General features: G+C 33.4%; 1 protein-coding gene across 4 annotated transcripts in view; it reads left to right on the top strand.

The window, feature by feature from the left end:
• Positions 1 to 7,918: 7,918 nt before the first annotated feature.
• Positions 7,919 to 24,746, top strand: part of LOC130629089 (SCO-spondin-like) — a 41,149-nt gene continuing 24,321 nt past the window's right edge. For 2 of the 4 annotated variants that reach the window (XM_057442188.1, XM_057442186.1), the window contains exons 1-10: positions 7,919 to 8,168; positions 8,735 to 9,022; positions 9,998 to 10,096; positions 11,070 to 11,181; positions 11,412 to 11,594; positions 12,082 to 12,258; positions 17,777 to 17,947; positions 22,092 to 22,259; positions 23,559 to 23,726; positions 24,344 to 24,511. In XM_057442188.1, coding sequence (XP_057298171.1) covers positions 7,986 to 8,168; positions 8,735 to 9,022; positions 9,998 to 10,096; positions 11,070 to 11,181; positions 11,412 to 11,594; positions 12,082 to 12,258; positions 17,777 to 17,947; positions 22,092 to 22,259; positions 23,559 to 23,726; positions 24,344 to 24,511 — 1,717 coding nt within the window. In that variant the 5' untranslated portion in view covers positions 7,919 to 7,985. The remainder of the gene's footprint in view (positions 8,169 to 8,734; positions 9,023 to 9,997; positions 10,097 to 11,069; positions 11,182 to 11,411; positions 11,595 to 12,081; positions 12,259 to 17,776; positions 17,948 to 22,091; positions 22,260 to 23,558; positions 23,727 to 24,343; positions 24,512 to 24,746) is intronic. The other 2 variants (XM_057442189.1, XM_057442187.1) reach the window with 2 other exon arrangements.

Below are 24,746 nucleotides of genomic sequence, written 5' to 3'. Positions count from 1 at the left end.
GTTGATACGAGATGCTGTTTATGTGTTTGTTACGTGCTACACTGTTGATGGTTTCTTTAATCTTCCTGGCCGTTGTTCTGGATTTTTTGTCAATGATTTTCTTCTCATCCCAATTAAACTGATGACTTCTGCTCCAGCTGTGGTCCGCAATTTCATTTTTCTTTACATCTCCGTTTCTCAATGCGCGTATATGTTCTTGTACTCGTTGCTTAAACATTCTTTTTGTTTCGCCTATGTACACTGCATCACAATCTTTACACGAGATTTCGTAAACAACATTGCATTGTTCTTCCTAGTTTATTTTGTCTTTTGGTTTAGACAAAGTGCTTCTTAGGGTGTCTTTAGAGTTAAGAATGCATTTGACCTTGTGTTGCCTTAAAACTCGACGAAGGATCTCGCTAGTACCTGGTACAAAGGGTAGGAATGCTGATGCGATGAAATCCTCTGATGTTTCCTTGTTGTCTCCGTTGCATCTTCTCTTCATTTTATATTCTACTTGCGTGATGACTTTATGACTGTATCCATTTGCGATTAATGCATTTCTTACACGCCGAATTTCTTCTTTCCTCTCCTGTTTGTCACTGACTACGCTGTTGGCACGATTCAGTAATGAAGATATGACACTTTCTTTGCAAAATTTCTGATGGTTTGATTCGAAGTTAAGGTACTGGTCAGTGTGTGTTGCTTTACGATACACTGAAACTGAAATGGAACCATTCTTGCGTTTGACCGAAGTGTCCAGGAAAGCGATACTTCCATCGTGTTCAAACTCAACAGTGAATTTGATTTGTCGATGTAGGCCGTCGATGTGTTCATGGAACTCTTCTAGATGAGATCTTTTGATTATGGCGAATACGTCGTCAACAAATCTTTTCCAAACCTTTGGACGTCTGTCTGATGTGACTAATGCTGTTGCCTCGTGTGCTTGCATATATATTTCTGCGACTACTGATGATGCAGGACCTCCCATGGCAACTCCGTCTGTTTGAGTGTAGAAGTTATTGTTTAAAAAGATACCATGTTCTGGTTAGAACAAGTTCGACCAAACGCAGAAAGTCTGGTACTGGAATCTTCGTCTTTTCACCGAATGCAGAATCGTTTTCGATAAGGTCTTTAATGATGTTTAGGGTGTCTTTTATGGGAACATTTGTGTAGAGTGATGTCACATCAAATGATACCATGCATTCGTCGTCTGCTATCTTTATTCCTTTGATGTATTCCGAAAATTCTTTTGAGTTTTTGCTGTGGTCAATTTGCTGAGGATAGAAGCAACAAATTTTGATAGGCTGTATAACGGTGTTCCGGTGTTCCACCCTAAGAAGCACTTTGTCTAAACCAAAAGACAAAATAAACCTGGAAGAACAATGCAATGTTGTTTACGAAATCTCGTGTAAAGATTGTGATGCAGTGTACATAGGCGAAACAAAAAGAAAGTTTAAGCAACGAGTACAAGAACATATGCGCGCAGTGAGAAACGGAGATGTAAAAAAAAACGAAATTGCTGGGCACAGCTGGAGCAGAAGTCATCAGTTTAATTGGGATGGGAAGAAAATCATTGACAGAGAATCCAGAACAACAGCCAGGAAGATTAAAGAAACCATCAACAGTGTAGCACGTAACAAACACATAAACAGCATCTCGTATCAACTTCCCGAGATTTGGCTACCAACCCTACAGAAGAAGTAGTTACCTACATCTAGGTCCAAAAATCTTAATTACCGTAATTAACTGTAATTATCAGCTCGTTTCTGATTGGTTAATTTTTATGAATTTCGATCCTCTGCAATTATATAAATGCATGCTCAACATCATTTTACTTTGCCCGATAATGGGAGAAGGGTCTCCCGAAGCGTCGCCTACTAAACTATCATGTTCAAGAAATGATAAACTTTCCACAGTAATATGAATACTGAACAGACAAACCGAAATAGTATCTTCAATAACAGTGAGCATATGTTTGTTCGGGTGAGGATAGAATAACTAAACGCAAACTAAATCAAAAAGCGCGGTCAGTACTGCATGCAGAAAATTCGTTTACGAGGCGGCGTAATTTTTCCGTCCTTAACTATTTCCGATTTCCCTGCTGGTAGGAAAGATTATGCTAGGTCTCCTGACTATCCTGCAAAGGATCATTTACTCCTTCTAAAATGCAATAGCCCTCCTCACCACCCCCACCACCCCACTCCCATAAAGTATGAATTTTTTTTAACACAAATCCTGATAAAATGTTACGATATGTTTCTGCACATGCCCACCAAAATTATGCGTAGGCACTAAGTACGTTAGGGTTTAACAAAAATCATTAATAAAAATACGACGTATAACAATCTATTTTTTTAAACACGATTTTAACACTAAGAAAAAAAACTAAGGACTTGATATACATGGATAACAAAAATTAAGGCATCGAACTAAGATATAAAAAACCGAAAGGTCTCTATCACGGGTTTGAAACCGACTCAAATCTGATATAGTCGTCCATAGTCGGGTGTTTTCATTTGCAAATTTCACATCTCCTCCGTTGTTTACGGCGAATTCTGTTCAGACGTATAACAATCTTTTCTTTTAAGGAAAAGAAACGCTAAATCAAACACAAGTGAATCATCACTGTAATAATGGATGGATTTTTCAATGTAAGCAGTGCCAATAGAAAGAGTTCTTATTGTGTGCTAGTGTGATACTTTTAACTTTCGAATTATGTTTGGATAAATGCGGTGATAAAGTTTTTACACCCTCAACCCCATTTATTTTTGCATTTCTATAATCATTAAAAAAAAACGTGGCTGTGATTGTTGTACATAAGGCAGGTTAATGTTTTATGTTTTATTACAAGTTGTGTATGAAAGTCATATCCGTTTCTAAGCGTCTCTGGCCAGTGCAGCTATTACGAGCCCACTATCATGTTGGAATAAGGTTCAGATTTTGTTCAGATTTTGTTTTCGTTACTGCATGCCAAATAGGTTTACCTTCATGGTTAGAATTGAGCTAACGTTAATTTTAGGAGAATCGTGCAAAGCAATCGGATATTACAGACCGTAAAACCTGCTCTAAGGCTTATCTTGTTAATTTTTCTTTTCAAATGATTATTTAATATACCGATGGTTATATGCAATAGCTAAAACATATTTAAAGTTAAAATGTTTTTATGTTCTTTGTGCTCTAAATAAGATCGTTGGAGATGTTTCAGATCTCTAATTACAGATCTACCATATAACTTTTTTTGTGGTCTGTATTGGGACAATTTTGCCCATGTAGCCCTAGAAGAATAAAGTTACCGCGGTAAATTGAAAAATCACACAGGTTGAAGAATCATACGAAAATCCGAAAACAATACACGCGTATCTAGACCTTGAGCAGTGAGAATCCTGCTAAACGGGTTAATTTTTACTATATCCCCCAAACAAACATTCAATATCTACAAAAAAATAATGTTTAAGTGTTTCTTTAAAGATATACATTTATTTAACCTTTATAGAATATAACATTGTGTTTGCGAATCTGTGTTGATACTAACAAGCGTTTTCTATGTGTGTGATACGTCTTGTTATTACGCTGAATCCAGCCACTTCTAAATTTGACCTAAATAATTAATTTCAAGTTCTTCCAGTTTCTTCAACTTTGTTTGTGTGGCTTTCTAGTTTTATTTGTCTTGCTATAAACTAATCTCCTAGCTCTAAAGGAATTTAATAAAAAGTTGTGGACGGGGTTATATTGTACTTGTTCTTTGAGTATAAAAATGCTATGGTCTTAAAACTTATCACAGTCATGAATCTTTCCGAACATTATTAATTCTAATGTTATTACTTTGAAGACGTCATTACATACGGAGGCGCCTTTAGTATCTAGTGATCTATATTATAAAAGCCGTATACGTCTGTCTGTCTGTATTATAATACCCGTATACGTCTGGTTGTCACGCAAAATGGTACCGCAAGCAGCGAGTAGCACGCAATTTGATATAAAAAGGACACGTGGATTTTTCACGGCGCACCTACTTTTTTATGATTTTGTTTTTAAAACCAGAGTTGAATAAATCAAGTATAAAAAGGTAGTAATAGTGAGCACCAGAACAGACACAAAGGTTTTTTTTATATCTTTTTATACCTATGCTTGGTGACTCTTATCAACACAATACTGAATACACAATATTATCTACTTCTATCTATGAAATAAACTATGATATGACTTTGATAAAAATAAATTGAAGATAGATACAAAAATTTTGTTTCTTTTTATTTATGAAAAAAGAGAGGAAAATTTAAAAAAACGCTAATTTCTTCAATACGGAAACTACGACAGAAAATACTGACTGAAATCTTCGCAAATATTGTCACGGTCTGAAATTTTTTCACTATTAATAAACTTTTTTTTAATATTATAATTTATTTCATTTTTTCCTGTCAATTTTGACTTAACAGGAATTTTTTTTTCAATGTCTTCCAAAGAGAAGTTGGATCAGCTGCATTTTCTGGAAATAGTGATTTTGTATACTTTAATTTTTATCAGGTCTAATCTTACTACTCATAATGTTTCTTTTCGCTCTTAATTGATCTTTGGAGTCCTTGCATTTGGTTTTTTCGCCATGTAAGTTTATGACGCTCGCTAAGCCAAGGTTTTCCCTTGATTTTTATTTGTGATCAAATTTCTGTAGTCTCGACAATGGTTTGTCTTTGGTTTATACTTTTCCGACAAAAGCAATCATTTAATGGTCGGAAATACAAATGAGAATATGTAATAAATCGTCAAATGTCTGGTTTTATACAAAATTTAAAATGTGTTTTTGTTATTTTTTACACAAAAAGTTTTGCGCTAAATTTTTTTACTAAATATCACGCACTAGCTAGGATTTTTACGACAATGGGTGAAAATTAGTACGCGGGAAATAAAGATAACTGGAAAGATACTCTATCAAGATATTTTTTCTGAAGGCTAAAAACATCACCCTTTCCAATGGAGTTCATTGGCATAAAGTATACCAGCAGGTTTAATTTGGGTCAGGGAGAGCTTTTTAAGCTCCTCCACTTTTTGGGGGTTTCAGAACCCCCAAAAACCCGGCTAAATGTTGTTTAAATACTTTAAGGCAGACACCAATATATATCTGTTTTTCCCTAACGTTTTACTATTATATCATAGCATGCGGGGGTCTGAGATTTATTTAATTTGTTGCAATGACTATCTGTTGCTCGGCAGAATATAACTTCTGTAATTGCCACCAAAATCTATGGCGAACAAATCGGAGAAACGTGTATGACGTTAAATGTGCTATGGCGGGTTGTTGTTCCGTTTTAAATAATTTTATTATTATTATCAGTATTGAAATTATTTACCCAGAATAGCCTCTTCATTTCCTATTGATACTGCTATAAACGAGGGTCCTGCGAAGGGGCTCCCATTTATTATTACTATTATTTACCCAGGATAGCCTCTTCAGTTCCTATTGGTACTGCTATCAACGAGGGTCCTGCGAAGGGGGTCCTAGCGCATTTAAAGCTCCCATTTGAGCTACGAAAGTCGTGCAAGCACAGCAATCGCTCAACTAGACAACCGCCTAAGATATCAATCCTTTTCTCATGCTGAGCGCTAAGCAGAAAGGATAGATTCACACTTTTATAGTCTCTGGCATGACTCGGCCGGGGTTTGAACCCAAGACCTCCCGCACTGAAAGCGAACGCTCTACCACAAGGCTATCAGTCGGTGAGTTTGAGTTACGAAAGTCGTGCAAGCACAGCAATCGCTCAACTATACAACCGCCTAAGGTATCAATCCTATTCTCATGCTGAGCACTAAGCAGAAGTGATAGATTCTGACTTTTACAGTCTCTGGCATGACTCGGCAGGGGATTTTATTTAACAGCACAAAGTCGGCCTCACCTGACAACTTATGCTTACAACCCGTGAAGAATTTAAAACATGACTACATCTGAGATCTCTTGTCAACACCATCACAGGCTGTTAACCGAAAAAAACACTTTAGAAATTTTGAATTCTGGAATTTAGGAGAGGTAACATTTACAGACTTAAAACGTACGTGCACTAACGAATAAAATGTGAAGAGTTCACAATATCGGGAAATCGTCAAGGTTGTTTTGTAGCAACTTTGTGGTTTAACCCTATTCGTTCCAGAGAGGACGGATTACGCCCCACTGCTGTTTTTTTTTTTTTTTTTTCATAACTCATGATTGCTGTAAGGAAGGCTACTATGATAATTACGAGTTTTAATACCTACCTATCTTATATATTTGTTACACGTTAAAATATGGTTAGAATTTAAAAATCACAACACAAATTTTATTTCAACATGGGAAATCATTCTGTAAAGTTTGAGCACGTAATTAATCCCATTTACTGATTTTGTTGGAATTTAACCCGAAAATCAGGAAAATTTGGATTTTCGGGCTTTTTTGGCATTTTTTCATGCAAATTATGTAAAGCAGAAAAATATGCTAAATTATTTATTTGAATGCCGGAATCTTTAAACAGAAATCTGAAATTCGTTCCAAAACTAATTGAATTTTAAGTAGATCGTGATATTTTGGATAAGTTTTAAGCTTCTGATGACATCACAAGAAATTGCTATCGTAAACGAGCCATTTTGTTCTGTTCTTGAAGTACAACCGACCTAATAGGGCTAATTTACTTACAGGTTTGAGAATGGGAATCTAAATACGCCTTAAATTTCATCGGGATTTAAATGTATGAAACCTATACGAAACACAGGTAAATTAGTTGCTAGGCACCAGAAACAGTGAAAATGGTTGCTATGGGTGTTACCATGCAGTTAATCTCAGTTGATACCAATGCCAGCAAAAACGCTTTTATCCACCGTATTGGTTAATAAATAACGTTATCAAAAGGCTGAATGGCTTGCTCCCTTTCTTAAGTAAATTTTAGAAGAACCTTTTAAAGTTCTTTAAAAGTGCAAAACGTGACTGAAGAGCACAATAATAAAAAACGTAATATTGTTAATATGTCAGCTCGACTCCAGCACCTTCAGAAAGCGCAGCGCCATTGAGAAGCAAATAGTCTTGGGGACGAGGTTGGTTAAAATGACAAAGCACGCGTTTATTGCACTTTTTTTAAGCAACTCTATATATCATTTAGCCTCGGTTGCAGGTTTTTTAAGCTGTACATGTTTTTTTATTAGAGAAACCTTTTTTATATACTGCTTGTTAGATTTTCCAGATTTGCTTAAATTTCCAAATCCTCATCTTCATCAATCAGTAACTTGTATATCCTTTCACTGTTCAAGTTATGAGAATTCTTGTTATTTTGTTTGCTTTGAACGAGGGTCTTTTCTGTAACCATTTCTCCATTGCGTTGTTGTTGCAACTTCATTCCGGGTTATATTATACCTGTTCGATGTTGTAAGAAGACGAAAACCCTGGGTAAGCGTAAAAAGTCTTGGGTCACCAAAACTTATGGTAAATTTAAAATGACTAATTTCTTTGTTATTTGGCTCACAATTGAACTTAGCAATAATCTCGTATTATTAAGGCTAAACTGACTGATGCTTTGAAGTTTTATTTTGTCTTTTATGCAACTAATTTACTAATTAAATCTCTTTCTTGGAGGTTGCAGAACCCCAAAGCTCATTACAACTACCAACTTATGTTTTTTGTCACAACTAAGGAGAGCATATGAGTAATCAGATCACACAGCAATTTACGTCTCCTAGGAAAATAAATACGATACTTAAATAACATTGTACTAATAAATAAATACATTCTAATTGGGCATTAAATCAAATAATACACAACTCTGATGAAGAATAATACTGATCTGATACCAAAAATCGTCAGGGGGAAAGGAAACCTCCAACAAGCATGTGTTTTATAACTGTTTATTAGTATTAGTACCCCCCCAACACTGATTGCTAAGGTGAATTCCAAACTATGAGTCAGGCTGAAAATCTAAATTTGCTTATTAGCAAAACACTTGTGTAAAGAAACACACACAAGTGTTAAAGAAGAAATAAACAGCCCCAAGATGGGTTGGTTGCAATGTATTTTAGTATTTTCTGTGTTCATTAACGTTTGCCAAGGGGCAGTTTTGTTTAATATTAACCAACAACCAACAAGCGATTTGAAGAATACTGACGATGGTAGTTTTGCCGCAACAACGCCGCAAAGACCTTTTCCATTCTTTGGGAGAAACGTCAATAGATTTTATGTAAGTCAAGCACGTTTTTTAAAGCTGCCACTTATAGTTTTATTTTTTTCGTGCTCTTTGCGGACTTTGACTAAATTTGCGAAATGTGTACCTGTCAAATGTCTAAAAGATACAAGTCGCGTACATTGATGAGCGTAAGAATCAATCACAAAAAAACGAATAATTTCTGAAAACCTTAGAGTAAAAAAAGAGCTATTATATTTACACAGAAAATCATAAAGGATCATTAAAAATATACTCTTGACTTTTAAGGAAAAGCCTTGTCTTTCAAAAATATACGATAACATTATAACGTCGTCGTGGAAAAATAATACGCATGAAATATTTGAAAACAGTCAATCACAAAAATTAACTTTTGTAATAATTTTTTTTATCAGCGAAAATTAGTACTATAAGGGTAAACCAAGTAATTATGTAACAGTGCAAACGAATAGCAAATATGAGAGTCTAATAAAGTTGAGTGTGTTCTTAATAATTTGTTTCGCTCTGGTGTTTATTCGAACGACACAATTACTTTAAGTACGGGCACTTGATCGATGGAATACCGTCATTATTTTTATTTTCAGGTGAGCATGAATGGTTTAATTTCTGTTGATGCCCCCGTCATGTCTTACGATACACGAACTTGGCCATCAGGTGCTTATAACCTTCCAGCATCGTTCATTGCACCGTTTTGGGCTGATGTTAATGGATTTTTTGTGGGAGATGTAAAACAGCGGCAGTCACAGCTACCAAGTGAACTGCAAATGGCTAGAAATGTTATAGTAGGTCAACGAGCTATCTCTGGGTTGAAGGCTAACTATATGTTGCTGGCGGAGTGGAATGATGTAACACCCTGTGATTGCTTCTTTCCAGTAAGTCGCCTTTGACCCATTTTTAAATAGTTATTATTTTAATGAATTCTTTTTGTTAAAAATAGTGTATTGAAATCTTAGCGTTTTCTTTCCATTTAAAAAGCATAAAAACACCCGAAAGTACTGATGAACTTTTCAGTTATTCAAAACCAAAGTTGGACTTTAAAGTTACAAAGTTCGAAATCGTAAATTATGTTGCCAGCAGAGGATCCTTTTGACAGAAAATAAACATAATTTTGAATGCTTGGAAGTTTAGTTAACAAAGATAGACCTAATAATACGCGCAGCCTCGTTTACAGAGTATCTTTATCTTTGACAACTGGATAGTGATACTGGATGACAAAAGACACATAGGCCCTGCGGATAAGATTTACTACACAATATTTTTTAGGACCTGTTTCACTCGCCTTAGCGCTTTGCTTATATGAAATATAGCTGGGTTGAGATTCTGGTAACAATGTTATGATGACGTCATTAAGAACATTTTGAGACTCAATTTTTTCATAATAAGAAATTAATTGTCAATTAGTGAAAAGTTAATTTTTTTAAAAAATTGTTTGAAAATTTAGACTCTGAGAAATATATGATGAGAATTTTGATATAGTGTTCTTATAAAGATTCTAATCAGTTCCTTTAAAATAAAAACAAACACCAACAAAAAAAAAGTAGGTCAAAGTATTAATAATACCTGAATTCTTGTTATCTGTCATTTTATGAACAAAAAATTGATCGGCCACGTATGTTTACTCCTGTCAGTATTACATCAAAACCTTTTCCCGCTAAAATATGGACGGTTTCCATCTCGTTCTCAGAATGAAACAAGGCTCTCCATCTGACAAAGTATCACGATCAAATAGTTTTCAAACATGGCAGGAAACGTTGTAAACACGAGCACGTGGGTTCTGCACAAGTTACATGATCTGGCTGTACGTTGTTTTGTTATTTTTTTGGTAATCCTGAACCGTATATTTTTAGCGCAATCAATTTCAAGCTGCATTAGTTACGGATGGGTGTGCTTCTTATGCAATATTTAGTTATGGATCAATGTTGTGGGGAAACGAAGAAGGTGCTAGAGTAAGTGTTTCTTATTTCAATCTAGCTATAGCTAGCTATATAATTAAAATAAAATTATAAATCTGGATTCAATTATAACTATATAGCTAGCTATGTATTGTTGTTATTCTTTTAATTTTAAACGGACAGGAAATTTGGTATGACCTTAAATCAAATTTCTGAATTAGCTGATTAAAGGAATGCATTTAAAGTTTTTTTTAATGTTATTATTAAAATGTCTGATAGGTGTAGCTATCTATATAATAATTTATTAACTGATAGATATTTTCAACCGGCTTATACAAGAAATCTGCTGACTGGCTAAAAAGCCTTTACTATGGGTTTTATATAGCTACAGCACGGTATAACTTTTAACCTCATTGCAACCAAAATGGTTGTTATAAATTTAAACAAACAACTTCACCAGATATATAATTTGAACCATAGATAGCTACATACAGAATCCAAAAATCAACTTTCAGAATAACCAAAACCTTGCATCACTCCACTAGAAAAACAGCAAGGAATGTTACCAATTTTAAACCCTGCATTGTTAATATCAGCATTCTTTAAAACAATAAGGAACAAGCAAAACAGCATCATATCTGTGTGAAAGACTCCTCTTCTGACAAATAATAAACATTGACTCAAAAAACATTTAAAAAAGTTTTATCTATAGCTATATATATATATGTGGATATTCAAACGTTTTGTTTTATTTTTGTACATGTATTTGAAAAATTAGTACAACGAAATTCAAGTCGAACGTTTTCTTTCTTTATCAAAACATGGTTTTTGCAACCTTTTCACAAGTAAATTCTTGGATCATGGTTTCTTCAAACCCAAACAAAATAGCTATCAGTTAATAATACAATATAAATTGTTTTATCTATTTCTTCCCAGAAAATCACCCTTGGTCAGTGTATGGAACTCGCAAGCTTGGTCTATACTTTTGACCTTTGGTAATATTTATCATTACAAATTAATTTTTTAGGTGGGTGTAGTGCGTGTTGATGCAAATACACATCAGGAACATGTAGCATCAGTTAACCGTAATTTAAACACACTTGGAACAGGAAACCATGTAATGCATTTAGGTGGAGAAAGTAAGGAAGTTTATTGAGCTTTCATTGCGTATATTACATCTATTAGATTGGTATGGCACAATATAGTTTACTTTCTTGTTACTTTATATACTTCATTGTCAATATCTTTTAATGTGTTCTGCATTAGTCAAGTCAGATATAGCGGGAGAGGGGGTTTACAGAAGATACCAGGTTACAGAAGTTACGAAGGATCTTCACAATGTAAACAAACAATAATATTACATTTTCAGATATTTGCACTGGGCGTGATAATGGTGATATAATGCTAAACTCTGCGGATTCCACGAATCGTACATACTATCGTTGTGGTCAATGCAGTGCTGGACCCTTACAAACATGTCCTTCTGGTCAGAAGTATGATATTCAATGTAACAAATGTGTTGTGAACGCTTTCCCAAATTGTGATAATATTGGTATGTAATTCTTTAACCTTCTTGTCACATATAAATCTCTTCTTTTATCAGTATATACTTTTAAAAAATTTATAAGTCAGGAAAAGCAAAGAAATCCTGCTCATTGTTTATGCTTTTTCATTGTTTACATACTAATTATTGGCCATTTGTTGTCTATAAAAAATTTTACAACCTTTTTCAGAGTTGCTTAAAGAAGCAATACAGTGGCTTCTATATGCTATTAACACCAGCCCACTGAATTTCTGTATATAATTAGATAATGTTGAAATTTGCTTTGCCTTCGAGCAAATGAGGTGAAAAACATCCATGTGTCTGAGCATATACTGTAAGAAAAAGCATTTTACCTGTCTTACATTAAAAAAGTGTATCAAATTAGCTTTAGAAAAATGAGAAAAAAAGGAAATTTTTAGCCCCCCAAAACACCATTTTTCAAATCTTGTTTTGGCCTATATTTATTCTATGTATTTTTTTAATTTTATTTGTTTAGTTCCTGTCAATGGTCAATGGAGTGCATGGAGTAACAATGGTGTTTGTAGTACAACTTGTGGAGGTGGTCAACAAAACCGAATTAGACGATGTGATAACCCAGCTCCAAGTAATGGTGGAAATAGCTGCGTAGGACCAAGTACAGATACAGTATCATGTAATACAAGTCCTTGCCCAAGTAAGTATCTATTTTTTACTTGTGGAAGCTATAAATATAAAGTAGCTCTAGTAATTTTATGTCACCACATTTTCTGAGGCATTATTCCTCTTATGTTGTTTAAATAGCAATGAATATTATACTATAGTAAGGCCTTTAAAAGTGTAATTCTTTATAAAATAATAGTTCATTTTCTTTTTATGTTTTTATTTACGTATTGACATTACTATGCAATATAATTTTTTAACTTGCACCTGTATATAACAAATTAAGATATGCACATTATTATTTTTGTGCTTGTTTGGGTTCATGTCGTGAACTATCACATTTCCTTTTATTGTTGTGGGATTAAATAAAAGTGAATAGGAATAACATTTTATGGATATACATAATTATATTACCTGACTGGCTGGTGGAATTTCACAAAGAATAAATTGTCTTTCAGGTAAGGCTTTACAATGTCATGTTAAAGCGTACCCCAAAACAAGTTAATTTCATATGTAGCTTTAACAGTTGTCTGTTTTTAGTAAAACCTTGTTTGGTTCTTTGTGGACTTTCAAGATGTTGAAATATATTCAACGGTTTTACTATAGGTCTTGCATCTCTTATATTAATAGGCTAAGTGTGTGTCAGGAGATTTTAACTAATATTGCTATAAATTCTTATCTCAGATTCAGTAAAAAAGACGTATAAAATTCTTATCATTGGTAATGCAAAAGTGTATAAATTACTAATAAAAACTTTTGCGAAACCTAAGATATATAAGCAAAAAACAACAACACAAATATACATATGTAAATAGGCTTATTTGTTTTATTAGAACCATGGTAACAACAACATAAACAACAACAGAACAATAAATTAAAAAAAATGGCAAGATTATATCACGATTTTGTGCAGGTATAGGCAGCTACTTAAAAATTGGATTTTTAAGCAGTAATAGCTAATTAACAAACTTGTAACACAACAATGACAAAAAATAAACACAAAGCTCTTTCGAATTTGTTAGAGGTAAAACTAAACAGTTTTATGTTTACACTTGCTAGCACAGGAATACAAAGCAATTTTTGTATCTTACTCTAATCATCATCATTCTTGGCTTAACATCTGTTTTCCATACTAGCATGGGTTGAACAGGGTATATTAAAGGGACTGTCCGGTGAAAAATTATTTTAAAATATTATTTGTAATTTAAAATTATGACATAGAAAATACCTTTCTTTTTTGATATTATTCACTTAATCACATATATAAACAAACCTTTTTATCGTAGATGTTGTTAAAGCATGGCTTCGTCTCGTTGCTGCAAATGCGCGCAAAACGGCCTGGGTTAAAAATTTAATATGCGTAATTATGCATGTGACGTAGAACAGTGGTGAAAAACACACTATGTAGCGAAAGTGTGTAGCGTTTTCAGTACAAAATATGAACCCCCCTAGAAGTTAACTGTTTAGAAACTTATTTAAAAAAACTTTTAATTTTAAACTCTTCTCTACAAATTATGAAATACGATTATTAATATGTCTTCGTCGAACAAAAATTTCACGGTATTAGGATTTCAGTATGAACCAGAAAGATCAGATTCCGAAATAGCTTCACAGCCTAGGCGGGTTTTTAATGATGCTTTTGATGATCAGGCAGACTTCGATCCTCAGCAAAATCTTAGATTGTGTAAGCCTGTTACTGATTGGTGTCGTTGTGGTAAATGTGAGAGGATGCCGACAGAGAAAGAGTGTGTTTGCTGTGTTGAAATCGATGCCATAAAATACTTCAATCTTAATGGTAGCGATTTATTTTTATATATTTCCAAAAATAATAAGGGGAGTTTATATTTCCAGACTTTTTTCTAACTTCATGATAATTATTTTAAGATCAGGAATGCATCACACAGCATCCACATTTTAACTACATCGTGTTGTTGAAAGATGTGTTATGGACAGCGTTAGTCGCGCTATATCGCCGATACGGTACTGTAGGTGGCGTTGTGACAGGTGTATCACATTGACCGTCAACGGCAAGTTCTAGCTGCCGATTTTCATTTGTAATTTCACGTGACAGTATCTGTTTTTCTTTTCGCCAAGCATGATCTACCTCTGGATAAACAAAGTTGCCACGATGCTCGTAGTACATGGTTTTGGAAATGAATTGCAAGTTTAATATGTTTGCAAATAAATATGAAATAAGGAATATGCAAAAAATAGATTCATAAATACGACTTTATGGAAGTGGTTGGAAATTTATTTTTGTTTTGTTACCTCTCAAAAGATTTGACTAGCCATTCATCATCCTCACTCTCATTGTCGCCATCGGAAATTACGTCCTCGTCCAAATCGTGTCCCTCGTGTGAAAATTCAGAAGTTAGTGGTTCAATTAAATTCGACAGTCCCAGCATTTCCAATGTGTTGCTTATATTACCTGAAGTATTAAATGAAGAAAAACGATATAAACAGTTCCTTCCTTAATAATTTTTTCATTGTAAATTCGTGCACGTATAAGAAAATATTTACCTTAGTGTAGGATATTGAATGTACTGTTCAGAGCTGCTGCTGCGCTTTGCAGGTTCACGTCATCCAAATCGGAATTAAATGAGGAATCAGTACAATTTGAATCTGAAAACATACACATTCTTAAAAATTACAAAATAATTTGCCACTTCGGTTAAGCATGAAAATGAAATAAAGTCGAAAGCCATACCGTTATCTGTGTCCGTTTCATTTTCAGTTTGACAAGAAGCATGTACAACAGCTACTTGGGTTTGCGTTTGCGCATCTGCTACAGAACACGACGTTTGTGTACATGTACTTCGTACTGACGTATCTTTATACTGGGTTGCACTCGTTTGTGTTTTTGGTATGGCCTGTATTCCAATTGATAATTTGGATTCAACTTCAAATTCAACTTCATTATCGATTAAACATAATTGCTCAGAATCTTCAACCAAGGCTGACTTCACCAACTAATAACGATCGAACGAAGTAATAAAAAGGAATGGGAACGAAGATGATATACTCGAGAAATGTTAAGAACATTCAAGGCTTTGTCAATACCAATAGCAAAATACGAGGAAATTAAGAATAATTTTCAAGATTAACATTCTTATAAAAAAAACGGATTTGCTTACGTCTTTAGATTGACTTCGTTTGGCTTGGTAAACGAAAATAAAATAAGTCAATAAGATTTTTTGTTCCGGTCTATCCTTTAACGGGCTAGCGCGTTTTGTTTTGATTTTCTCACCATTGTGCTACGTCAGGGGAAACATGTGTGTTTAGCCTCTCATTCATGCTGAATTATTCAAACAAAATGGCGATCCAAAGGTGATGCTTCACGATGGAATTGAAAAAAAGAAAACAACTTACATAAGCGTATTAATATATTATGTTTTAAAAGATGCAGATATTCTTTAGTAATAAGTACATATTAGTTGATATAATAAAACTTATTTTTTTACCGGACAGTCCCTTTAATGAACATCTTCTGATCTGATCTACACCGTGTTAGTTCAGAACTCAAATTCCTCTGCATCAAGTCTGTCTTTATTACCTCCTGCCAAGTCTTTCTTGGTCTACCTCAGCTTTGGCTGAGGAATTAAGCTTTCTCCATTCTTACCAAATGTACCAACCAACTCAATCTTCTATCTAGATAACATCTTTAATGCTAACCAGACTTACACATCCACCAAACCATTCTCATATTATTCCTTTCCAAACGGTCAAGATCCCACTAATGCCAATGTGCCACTACCCTACAATGTAACACACCTTTAGGCCTTGTACAACCTCCTTTTTCCTCAATTGACTAGACTCTGCTAGTCAACAAAGGAAGTAACTCTTAAATATTTTCCAAGGAGAACTTATCCTGCAAGTAACACTTCTTCCGACACCTCCTTCACTAATCAACATATAACCTAAGTAACAGAAGTTCTCAATAATTTCTAACGAGCCGCTGTTGTACATCATAAAAGCTGAAAATACTTCATTGTCTATAATCTCACCTTTGCAACACTTGTATACAAACTGAATATCAGCTCTTAACCTTCTTCCAATACCACTTCACTTCTTCCCCAATGCTTACAAGTCTGACAAAAAATTCCTTTCCTGCAAACTCCACAAGGTTACTTTCCCCCTACAAGGTCATATTTGGCTTCAATTCTGCTAATCATGAGTTTAGACTTTACTGCATCTAAGATCAATAGAATTAAAAATAAACAGATGTATATACCTAAAAGCATGGTCATTGAGTTGATGCTGTGATTTTTGTCAAGTCTCAGCCTGTTTTTGTGCTGCAGTCTCAGGCAACACAGAGAAGAGATTTCCGGTCATGTTTCTTTTCAGCAACATTTCCCAATCTCCCCAATCATCTATTTGAAACTTCGATTTAGTTAGTGCAAGTTGGTACAAAACGATTTCTCAACCCTCTTTCAGTAAACATGTAGAATTGGAAGGAAACTTCAGAATTGCAGCTTGCTGAAGTTGGCCGAACATGTTAAACAGACTGGGACCCAATAACAATAGAGAGAATAAATTATTCTTGCGCACCCATCTCTTAATATCTCTTTGGCGAGATTCTCCTTCACATCACAATTTTTTTCGTTTTAAGAGGGTCCAAAAGTCCACACTTCAGTGGCTGCTAAAGTTAACTGATTTTCTGCAGAAAACAAAGAAATCAAGAGCCAAAAATCAGCTCAAAATGTGTCAAAATAGAGTTTGACTACCGTGAAAGCTACAGTACTTCGGCGCAAAGCCTCAGCAAACACTTCTGGGTGGAGATAAAATTATTAACTCAGATCCTGGGTGCAAGAATCTTATTTAACGTTTATAATAAAATTCTGTGTTGCTTTTAGAGCAATTACTTTTTTTAGTTGTACAGGATTTTCGCATTGGCAAGTTATACTTATTTTGACAGTGAAGTCATTGCATTACACTTTTAGGTTTGAAGCCAAATAACTTAGAAACAACTTGAAATAACTGACATCTACTGTGGGTAACTAGAGACCACCGAGACCGTAATGGGGATCAATTTCCCAAACTTGGGTCAATTCGTCTGTTTAGAACAAACTGGTTCATTTAAAAAACCTAAATCTCAATTTCTTTTAAGCCCTTCATTTAAAAACATATTGTTCCATACATTTTAAAGGTCACAATAGCATCAATGGGCATTTTCTGCAATAGAATTTTCTGTTTCTTGACGGGTCATTGCAGATTTCTTTATTGTCCATGTGCCTTTTTTCACAGGATTATTGACTAGTTTTCAATTAATAACACAATTACTTGTTTTAGAGCTGCTTGATGATTTCAAAGCTCTTTGATGTTGTCTTAATTTCGCATAATAAGCAAAAATTACTTGCCTCTTGAAAACCATTAAGGTTTTTAAAAACAATTAAAACACCCCAAGAAAACCTTTCAAGCTCTTTCATATGAAATAAAATTTCAATTTTTGCGGGGGGCAAGCTTTAGTAAATTTGTATTAAAAGTAATGTGATAGTTTACTGACAGTTCCCAAGAATTAAAAATGTTGATCAGCACTGTAACGTTTTATTTAGTTGATGGTGGTTGGTCAAGGTGGATTGATGAAACTCAGTGCAGAGGCACTTGTGGAACAGGAAATTTGATTCAAGTTAGAGTGTGCATTAATCCAAGACCACAGTTTGGAGGGCAACAATGTGTTGGAGAAAATCTAAGAACAATTAACTGTAGTCTACCATCTTGTGCAGGTTAATTGTCCTACTTCTAATTGCACTACATAATAATTGAAACACTAAGTTTGTAATAATTGTGTAAGCCATAAAGAAGTGTCTTTGTGTGGATTGAAATGGAAATCTGCTGCTAACTAGTTTTGAATAATAAAAGCACACTTTTTTTGTAAATATTCTTCACAGCAAATAATATATTTGATAGTAATATAATTTTAGAGCATTTAGAGCATTAATGTTATGGTTTGTGCACTAAAGAAAGAAATATTTCGATACGTTAATAATTACATGACTTTTTTAGTTATCCTAATATTTGAGCATTAAATGCATAACCTGTAAAATGTACCTTAAGGAGTGAAATTGTTTGTAATAAATTTTCCATGACATTTGCAAAATTTGTGAAATTAAAATCGTAAAAGAATGTGAAGTTAAAATCCTTAAAAAAGTTACAACAAGGACTATAATCATATCTTGGTGGCTTGCTAGTATATCCAAGCCTCAACCTGCTGCAAATCCATCATTTTTTGACCCCCTTTCCTGCTTATCAATTTTCACTAAAAGTTATGGAGTGCATTATTTTGTTTTTATATTATATAAGCTTTGACTGAAGATTTAACTTCACTTCACTTAAATAAATAAAAAAAGATTTGTAACGGTAATTCTTCATGAAAATTTTGAAATAAATTAAACAAGCAATTCACAAAAATAAATCTATGTGATGAAGGAACTCGTCGTAATATATCCAGACACAAAAATTTCATTCCTTAAGGTAAGAGCATTTTGATTGTTGAAATATAAAAAAAATAATAAATAAATATGTTTTTCCAATATTGGCTGGTAGCGTATAATAATCATATTTGCGTTTATAAAGAATTGGAGTAAACAGTGCATCAGTGTGTGGTTCAATCTAAAGCACAAAGCTTATGTCTTGATCTTGCGATTATACTAACCCAACAAGAATAAGATGTCTTAGGATATTTTATTCACATGTTCAACATTCTTGTAATGAGTTTAAATTAATAGGAATAATACGATTACACTATACCAAAATCCTGATTGGAAACCTAATCATGAATGTTATACTGTAAAACATGCTTTGTAATGAAATATACATGTGTGCAATTTCAGACATACACAACCAAGCTCCACAACATTACCAAATTCCTGCTCACATTAATAAACATTATTGATCTGTTTTTCCACTAACATAAACATATACAACAAAATTTGCAGCCACATTTTTTTCAAAATTATTGTATGTCATTTAATTAACTTTTCGTATGCTAATTGTTAAAGGGGAATTAGGCACCAATTTTTTTTTTGGAAATATCAAATCTACATATTTTGATGGTATATATATAAAAAAAATTGAAATTCTTTGAATTTACATCCCTTTTCTAGCATAAAAGTTGAGAACAGTAATCGCCATGTTAAAATCAAAATAATATCTTCGATAAAAAATAACATTTCAATTTTTTGATCTCTTCATCTTCTCTTTTTTAAGGTTACAATATGAACAAACATAATTATTTAAAAAAAATAATTCTGGTTCGTTGTACTTTATTTCGCTTTTTCGTTGTTGTTATTGTTTGTTTGAAAATGCTAAGTCACGTTATATATCAACAAATTAATTGAAACCAGTATTTGGATCAGGAAGTTTTTCCCTTATTTTTCGCACAATACAAGCTGGAATTACCACATGACATCCTTTTCATAATAATGTACCCAGGTCGTGTACTGTCAGTAACTGGTGTACCTCATTTCCGTACAAGGAGTCAAAGTTTAAATTAATTATTGAAGTTATTGATTCATCAAAACTTCTTTGAAACAAATTGTTATTTGAGGCATATGGGTTCTCCTCCTTTTTATTTGATATTTAAGGAATAAAATGATTTTTAATTTAATTAAATAATCTGCGATGGTGTGTATTTTCATAGCGCGTGGACCTGTAAGATTATAAAGCGAAAAGTGAGAAGATAAGAAGATGCAAAGAATTTTTTTTTGGTGTGACTATGAGAAATATGGTATCTGAAAATATTTACGAAAAACATATTTTTTAAAGAAAAGTTACTTATTAGTATATGTGGATAGTTTGTTATATTTTTCCGGTATTGTCGATGTCGTATGGTGGCTGTCTCTAACACTATGCGGTTCAAATATAAAATTTCAAAATCCTTGTGCATTGTGATGCACTGGTTATTACTCAACTTTTCATTCAATACATTGGAAAATTCTTGGCAACACTTGCATTACACAAGAGTAATGGAATTGAAAATAATGCAGTATGTACACCAATGCAAAGTCTGCTTGAATTCAATTCGTCTTTTTCTTCGCTATCACTAATTCACTTTTTCAAGTTCTAGTTTGGAGTATTCAGGCTTATTCATGTAACATCCTGTTGCTGACATTTCACTAGAGTCACTTGAATATTCTGGAAATAGGGGAGTCAGAGCAGGAGCCTAAATTTTCCATAACTCGCTGCTTGCGTTCAGTGCAATCTTATGCTTCTTCAGCGTAAGATACGTCACCATATAACAGTCTCCCGAATCAGCCGTGAAAATTTAAATGGCGCTTACTGTTCGCTCATAGAAGGGGAAACGTTTATATTAGAAATGAACATAATGTTAACCAAAATAATGCTATTTAAGTTTGAGGCTTAATTCCCCGTTAAACATGACTTGGAAGCCTAAAGGAAATGTTCAATTTTCATTTCTTTTTGTGATTTATTTTTAACTTGAAAATAAACATGTATTATTCTTTTAATGGTTTCTCCATAAAATAGGGTTGGTGAAGCCCGCACAACAAGGAATTTAATTTGCTTTGCCTGTTTTGAAAAAAAATAGAGAACATAAAGTTTAATTATGACAGGCCAAATTTACAAAAAATTGATAAAAAAAATTGATAAACACAATCCCTGTAAAGCTTAATAGAATCAAACTTGGCACACTTAGTGTGCCAAGTCTGATTCTATTAGTACGACATGAAAGATTCTATTAGTGCGACATGAAAGGAACAATGATAGCAATAAATTTTCGCATTTGTCTGTACTTTTTATTTGGTGTCATTAAAGGCTTAAATTTGTCCAGAATACCTTTATATCTGCTTAAAGGTTAATTACTTTAGTTCTAGAGCGAATTTTAACATTTACAATTTAAATCTGTATTTGAAGTAATTTTCCTTTTTTTTTTCCTGCTGGTTTAACAGCAAGAAACTAGACTCAGCATTTATTTTTATGTGACCTAGTCAATCGAGCATCATTTTATCTCTGGTGTTGTTGCCATGCCAAGAATATGTTGAATGTAAAATTGTTTAATTCACCATATAAAGATCTCCCTGTGTCAGTAAATCCTGTATTGCAATCAAAGGATATCATTCAAAAGTAATGTTTGATAATTGACAATGTTTACATTTAAACACCAGGTTCTAGAATATTATTTCTAGAACCTGGTGTGTAATCAAGCTAGTGTATTCACAGCCTTTTATTTGCTGCATCCTAGGTTCTAGAATATTATTTCTAGCACTTGGTGTGTAATTAAGCTAGTGTATTCACAGCCTTTTATTTGCTGCACCCTGTGCTTATAATAATGGCTTATTTTGTGTCACTGGTGGTGAAATATCTCTTTTGGTTACCTTATATCTTCTTTTCCTCACTTCTTATTAGTATGATAATTTATAGATTTCTGCTTTTGAGTTGTAGTGTAAAATATCCGTTTTTTTAAATAAAAGTTGAAAATATCCTTTTTGGTATCCATAACAGCATTCTGACAGTATATACCAGGTTAAAACAAAAATATGTCTAATATTAATAAAAGCTTTTTTCTTATAAGCAATAAAAGGAATTAGAAAAGAAAGCAATGTGGATATAGATGATACATGAGAACGGAAATAAAAACAAAGAGACAGAGAAAGATGTTTTAATTTTAGCAGTTAATTCTGCCCATTGAATTTTGTATACTCACCATTCCACATATTAAAAACCATTGTTTATGCGAAAGGTTTCTATTTTATTTTTGAAATTATAGAATTGTTAGGAATCAGGTTTAAGTTGCGGGTGCAATAAACAAGCGTTTCTTTTTTTTCAAAAAAATGATATAAACAGAAGGGCATTAAAACTTTAAGGACAATATGACAAAAAACAAAATAACACATAATTTTGTTTTTACAGTTAATGGCAACTGGGGAAGTTGGAGTTCAGGAGTATGTTCAGTTTCATGCGGTAGTGGTTTAAGATCTCGAACACGACTGTGTAACAATCCTGCCCCTGCAAATAATGGAAATAATTGTGTGGGATCTAACACTGATGTAGTTCCTTGTAATGAGAGATTATGTCCAGGTTAGTGTTGCTATGTTCAAAAGCTTTTCAGAATGGTTTTCCTGCTTTCTCATAGTTAACCAAATTATAGTACCGGTGCACATTTTTCATTAATGTATTTGTTGATAGCAAGTAAGCATATATAGAACATACGGTTTGTATGAGCAAAATGGAAAAGTTGTTTGTGTAATTATAACAGAATATGTATGGACATTTTGTGACCAATCCAGGCCTTATTAAAGTCTGTTAGTTCATGTCACAATGGCACTTAAGTAACTAGAATAGTAATTTGTTGAGATTTGCATGAGGAGTTGTAAATTAGGGAATATCAACTTGCTTCAATAGAAACCCACAGTCGAATGCCTATCTATGGGAAGGAACTATTAGAAGATTGTAATAAAAAACCTTGTTTTTACAGTTCATGACAATTGGGGAAGCTGGGTTGCTGGGACTTGTTCTGTAACATGTGGAAATGGTGTGAGCATTCGAACATGACAGTGCAACAACCCTGCACCAGCCAATGGTGGAAATGTTTGTTCTGGATCAAACATTTCCACCATTGGCTGGTGCAGGATTATTATTAAACTTGTCACATCTATACAAGTGGTGTATAAATTTTGTTGTACGATTGATTAAGTAAAGCAGATAGTATAAAGCCATAATTCAATGTCTAAGCTTGACTCACCTGTGGTTTCTGTTTTTTCTTGAAGTCTGTTCATTGTTTAATAATCTTACTCATGTTTCTTGATTTGCATGACCAGAGTTTTTACGACTTAGCTATAGTTATATTTGTTGATTTGCATGACCCGTTGAGTTTTTGGGACTCGGCATACTTACCTGAACTTCCAATAAAAATTGTCTTCAATAAGATTGAATTTTAGCTCTTTTTAGTCCATTTTTGATTTATACATTTATGTAGATAAATTTACCGGGATTTTGTGCTTTAGTACCTGGCAACTGGGACATAGTGCCAAAGCTCAAAGTTATAATGTTGATGTATGAATATGCAGAAAGTTATTCAGAAAGCCATGCTTGTAATTAGTTTTACCTTACTGTGCCATGTCTATAAAATTTCTGTTTCGTTTTTTGTTTTTCTGACAAATTTCATTTGGCATACTTAAGAAACTTCTTTACTAGGACCCTTTTTTGTGCTGGAATAGTTAAATTGACTTAGCTAGATTGTTGGTAAGTTTCAGAAACAGTATGACAGTTTAACCCTTTAGCCTTTCTTGTTATTCATTTAAATACAATGTACCTGATGAAACTAGTGTTTTCTTAGAAAATATCCTTTATTAATATCTTGTGATTTTGTGCTTTTAGTGCATGGCAACTGGGGAAATTGGGTCAATGGATTATGTTCTGTAACTTGTGGAAGTGGTGTGAGGGGTAGAACACGACAATGTAACAACCCCGCACCTGCAAATGGTGGAAATTTGTGTGTAGGATCTAACACAGATCAAATTGCTTGTGTTGCAGGTTCATGTCCAGGTATAGTTAAACATTTAACATAAAATTTTAATTATATTATCACATATCACATATATTGAGTTACCTTTAAATTTGTGCACTATAGTTTCAAAATAAAAAATCGTTAAAATGTGTAGACTACTTACTATTACTATTTGTCAAATGGAAATCTGATTTGTTCTCTTTATATACAGCAATGTTTTTCTGATTTAAGTTGTGAACCAAATTATGTCACTTTTTTTAGATTAATTTTCCTTTGCTGCCGCATCCCTTTTTTATTTTTTAGAATTAATATTGGCATAATGTGGTCCATTTGAAACAATGCTCCATAATAGTGCCAGGCTTTTGTCTTATGAAAACGTTTTAATGTTGCAAGGGAAAATACAATAACCGATAGCAGCTAAAATTGTAATAGATATTGCATGTAACTCTATAAATGTTTTACACATTACACATTTCCTTGACACACTCCGTGTGAAAAGCTTTTGTAAAATAAAATTAACAAAAAATCTAAAGCTACAAGGCTTCATATTGATAAAGCGAAGAATGCTAACTTGTATCCTATTTAAGTTTTTTTATTGTTTAAAACAAATTTAGCATATATCTATGAGTATATAATGTAATTATTTATCTCTTAGTACATGGCAACTGGGGAAGTTGGGTTGCTGGAGCTTGCTCTACAACATGCGGAAATGGTGTGAGGGATAGAACACGACAGTGTAACAATCCTGCACCTGCAAATGGTGGTAATACTTGTGATGGATCTCGCACAGATCAAATTGCTTGTAATGAGGGATTGTGTCCAGGTAATGCAACATTTTACTAAAAATATTTTTTCAGAAGTTATTGTAGCTCCAGTCCAGTCCAGGAATGCAAAGAAAACAATTTAAATTAAACTATTGGCAAAAAAAAAATTAGGAAGAAAATTTCGAAGCCACTCTTTACCATTATGAAAGAAGGATGCCTAAAGGTTGTTTTAATCATTGATATGTTTGTTTTACTTTAGGGCCGTCACTAAAAATAATATATTTTAAAATCCTT

This window comes from Hydractinia symbiolongicarpus, chromosome 15 (assembly GCF_029227915.1).
Source record: "Hydractinia symbiolongicarpus strain clone_291-10 chromosome 15, HSymV2.1, whole genome shotgun sequence".
Lineage (NCBI taxonomy): Eukaryota > Metazoa > Cnidaria > Hydrozoa > Anthoathecata > Hydractiniidae > Hydractinia > Hydractinia symbiolongicarpus.
This window is presented reverse-complemented; position numbering and strand designations above follow the sequence as displayed.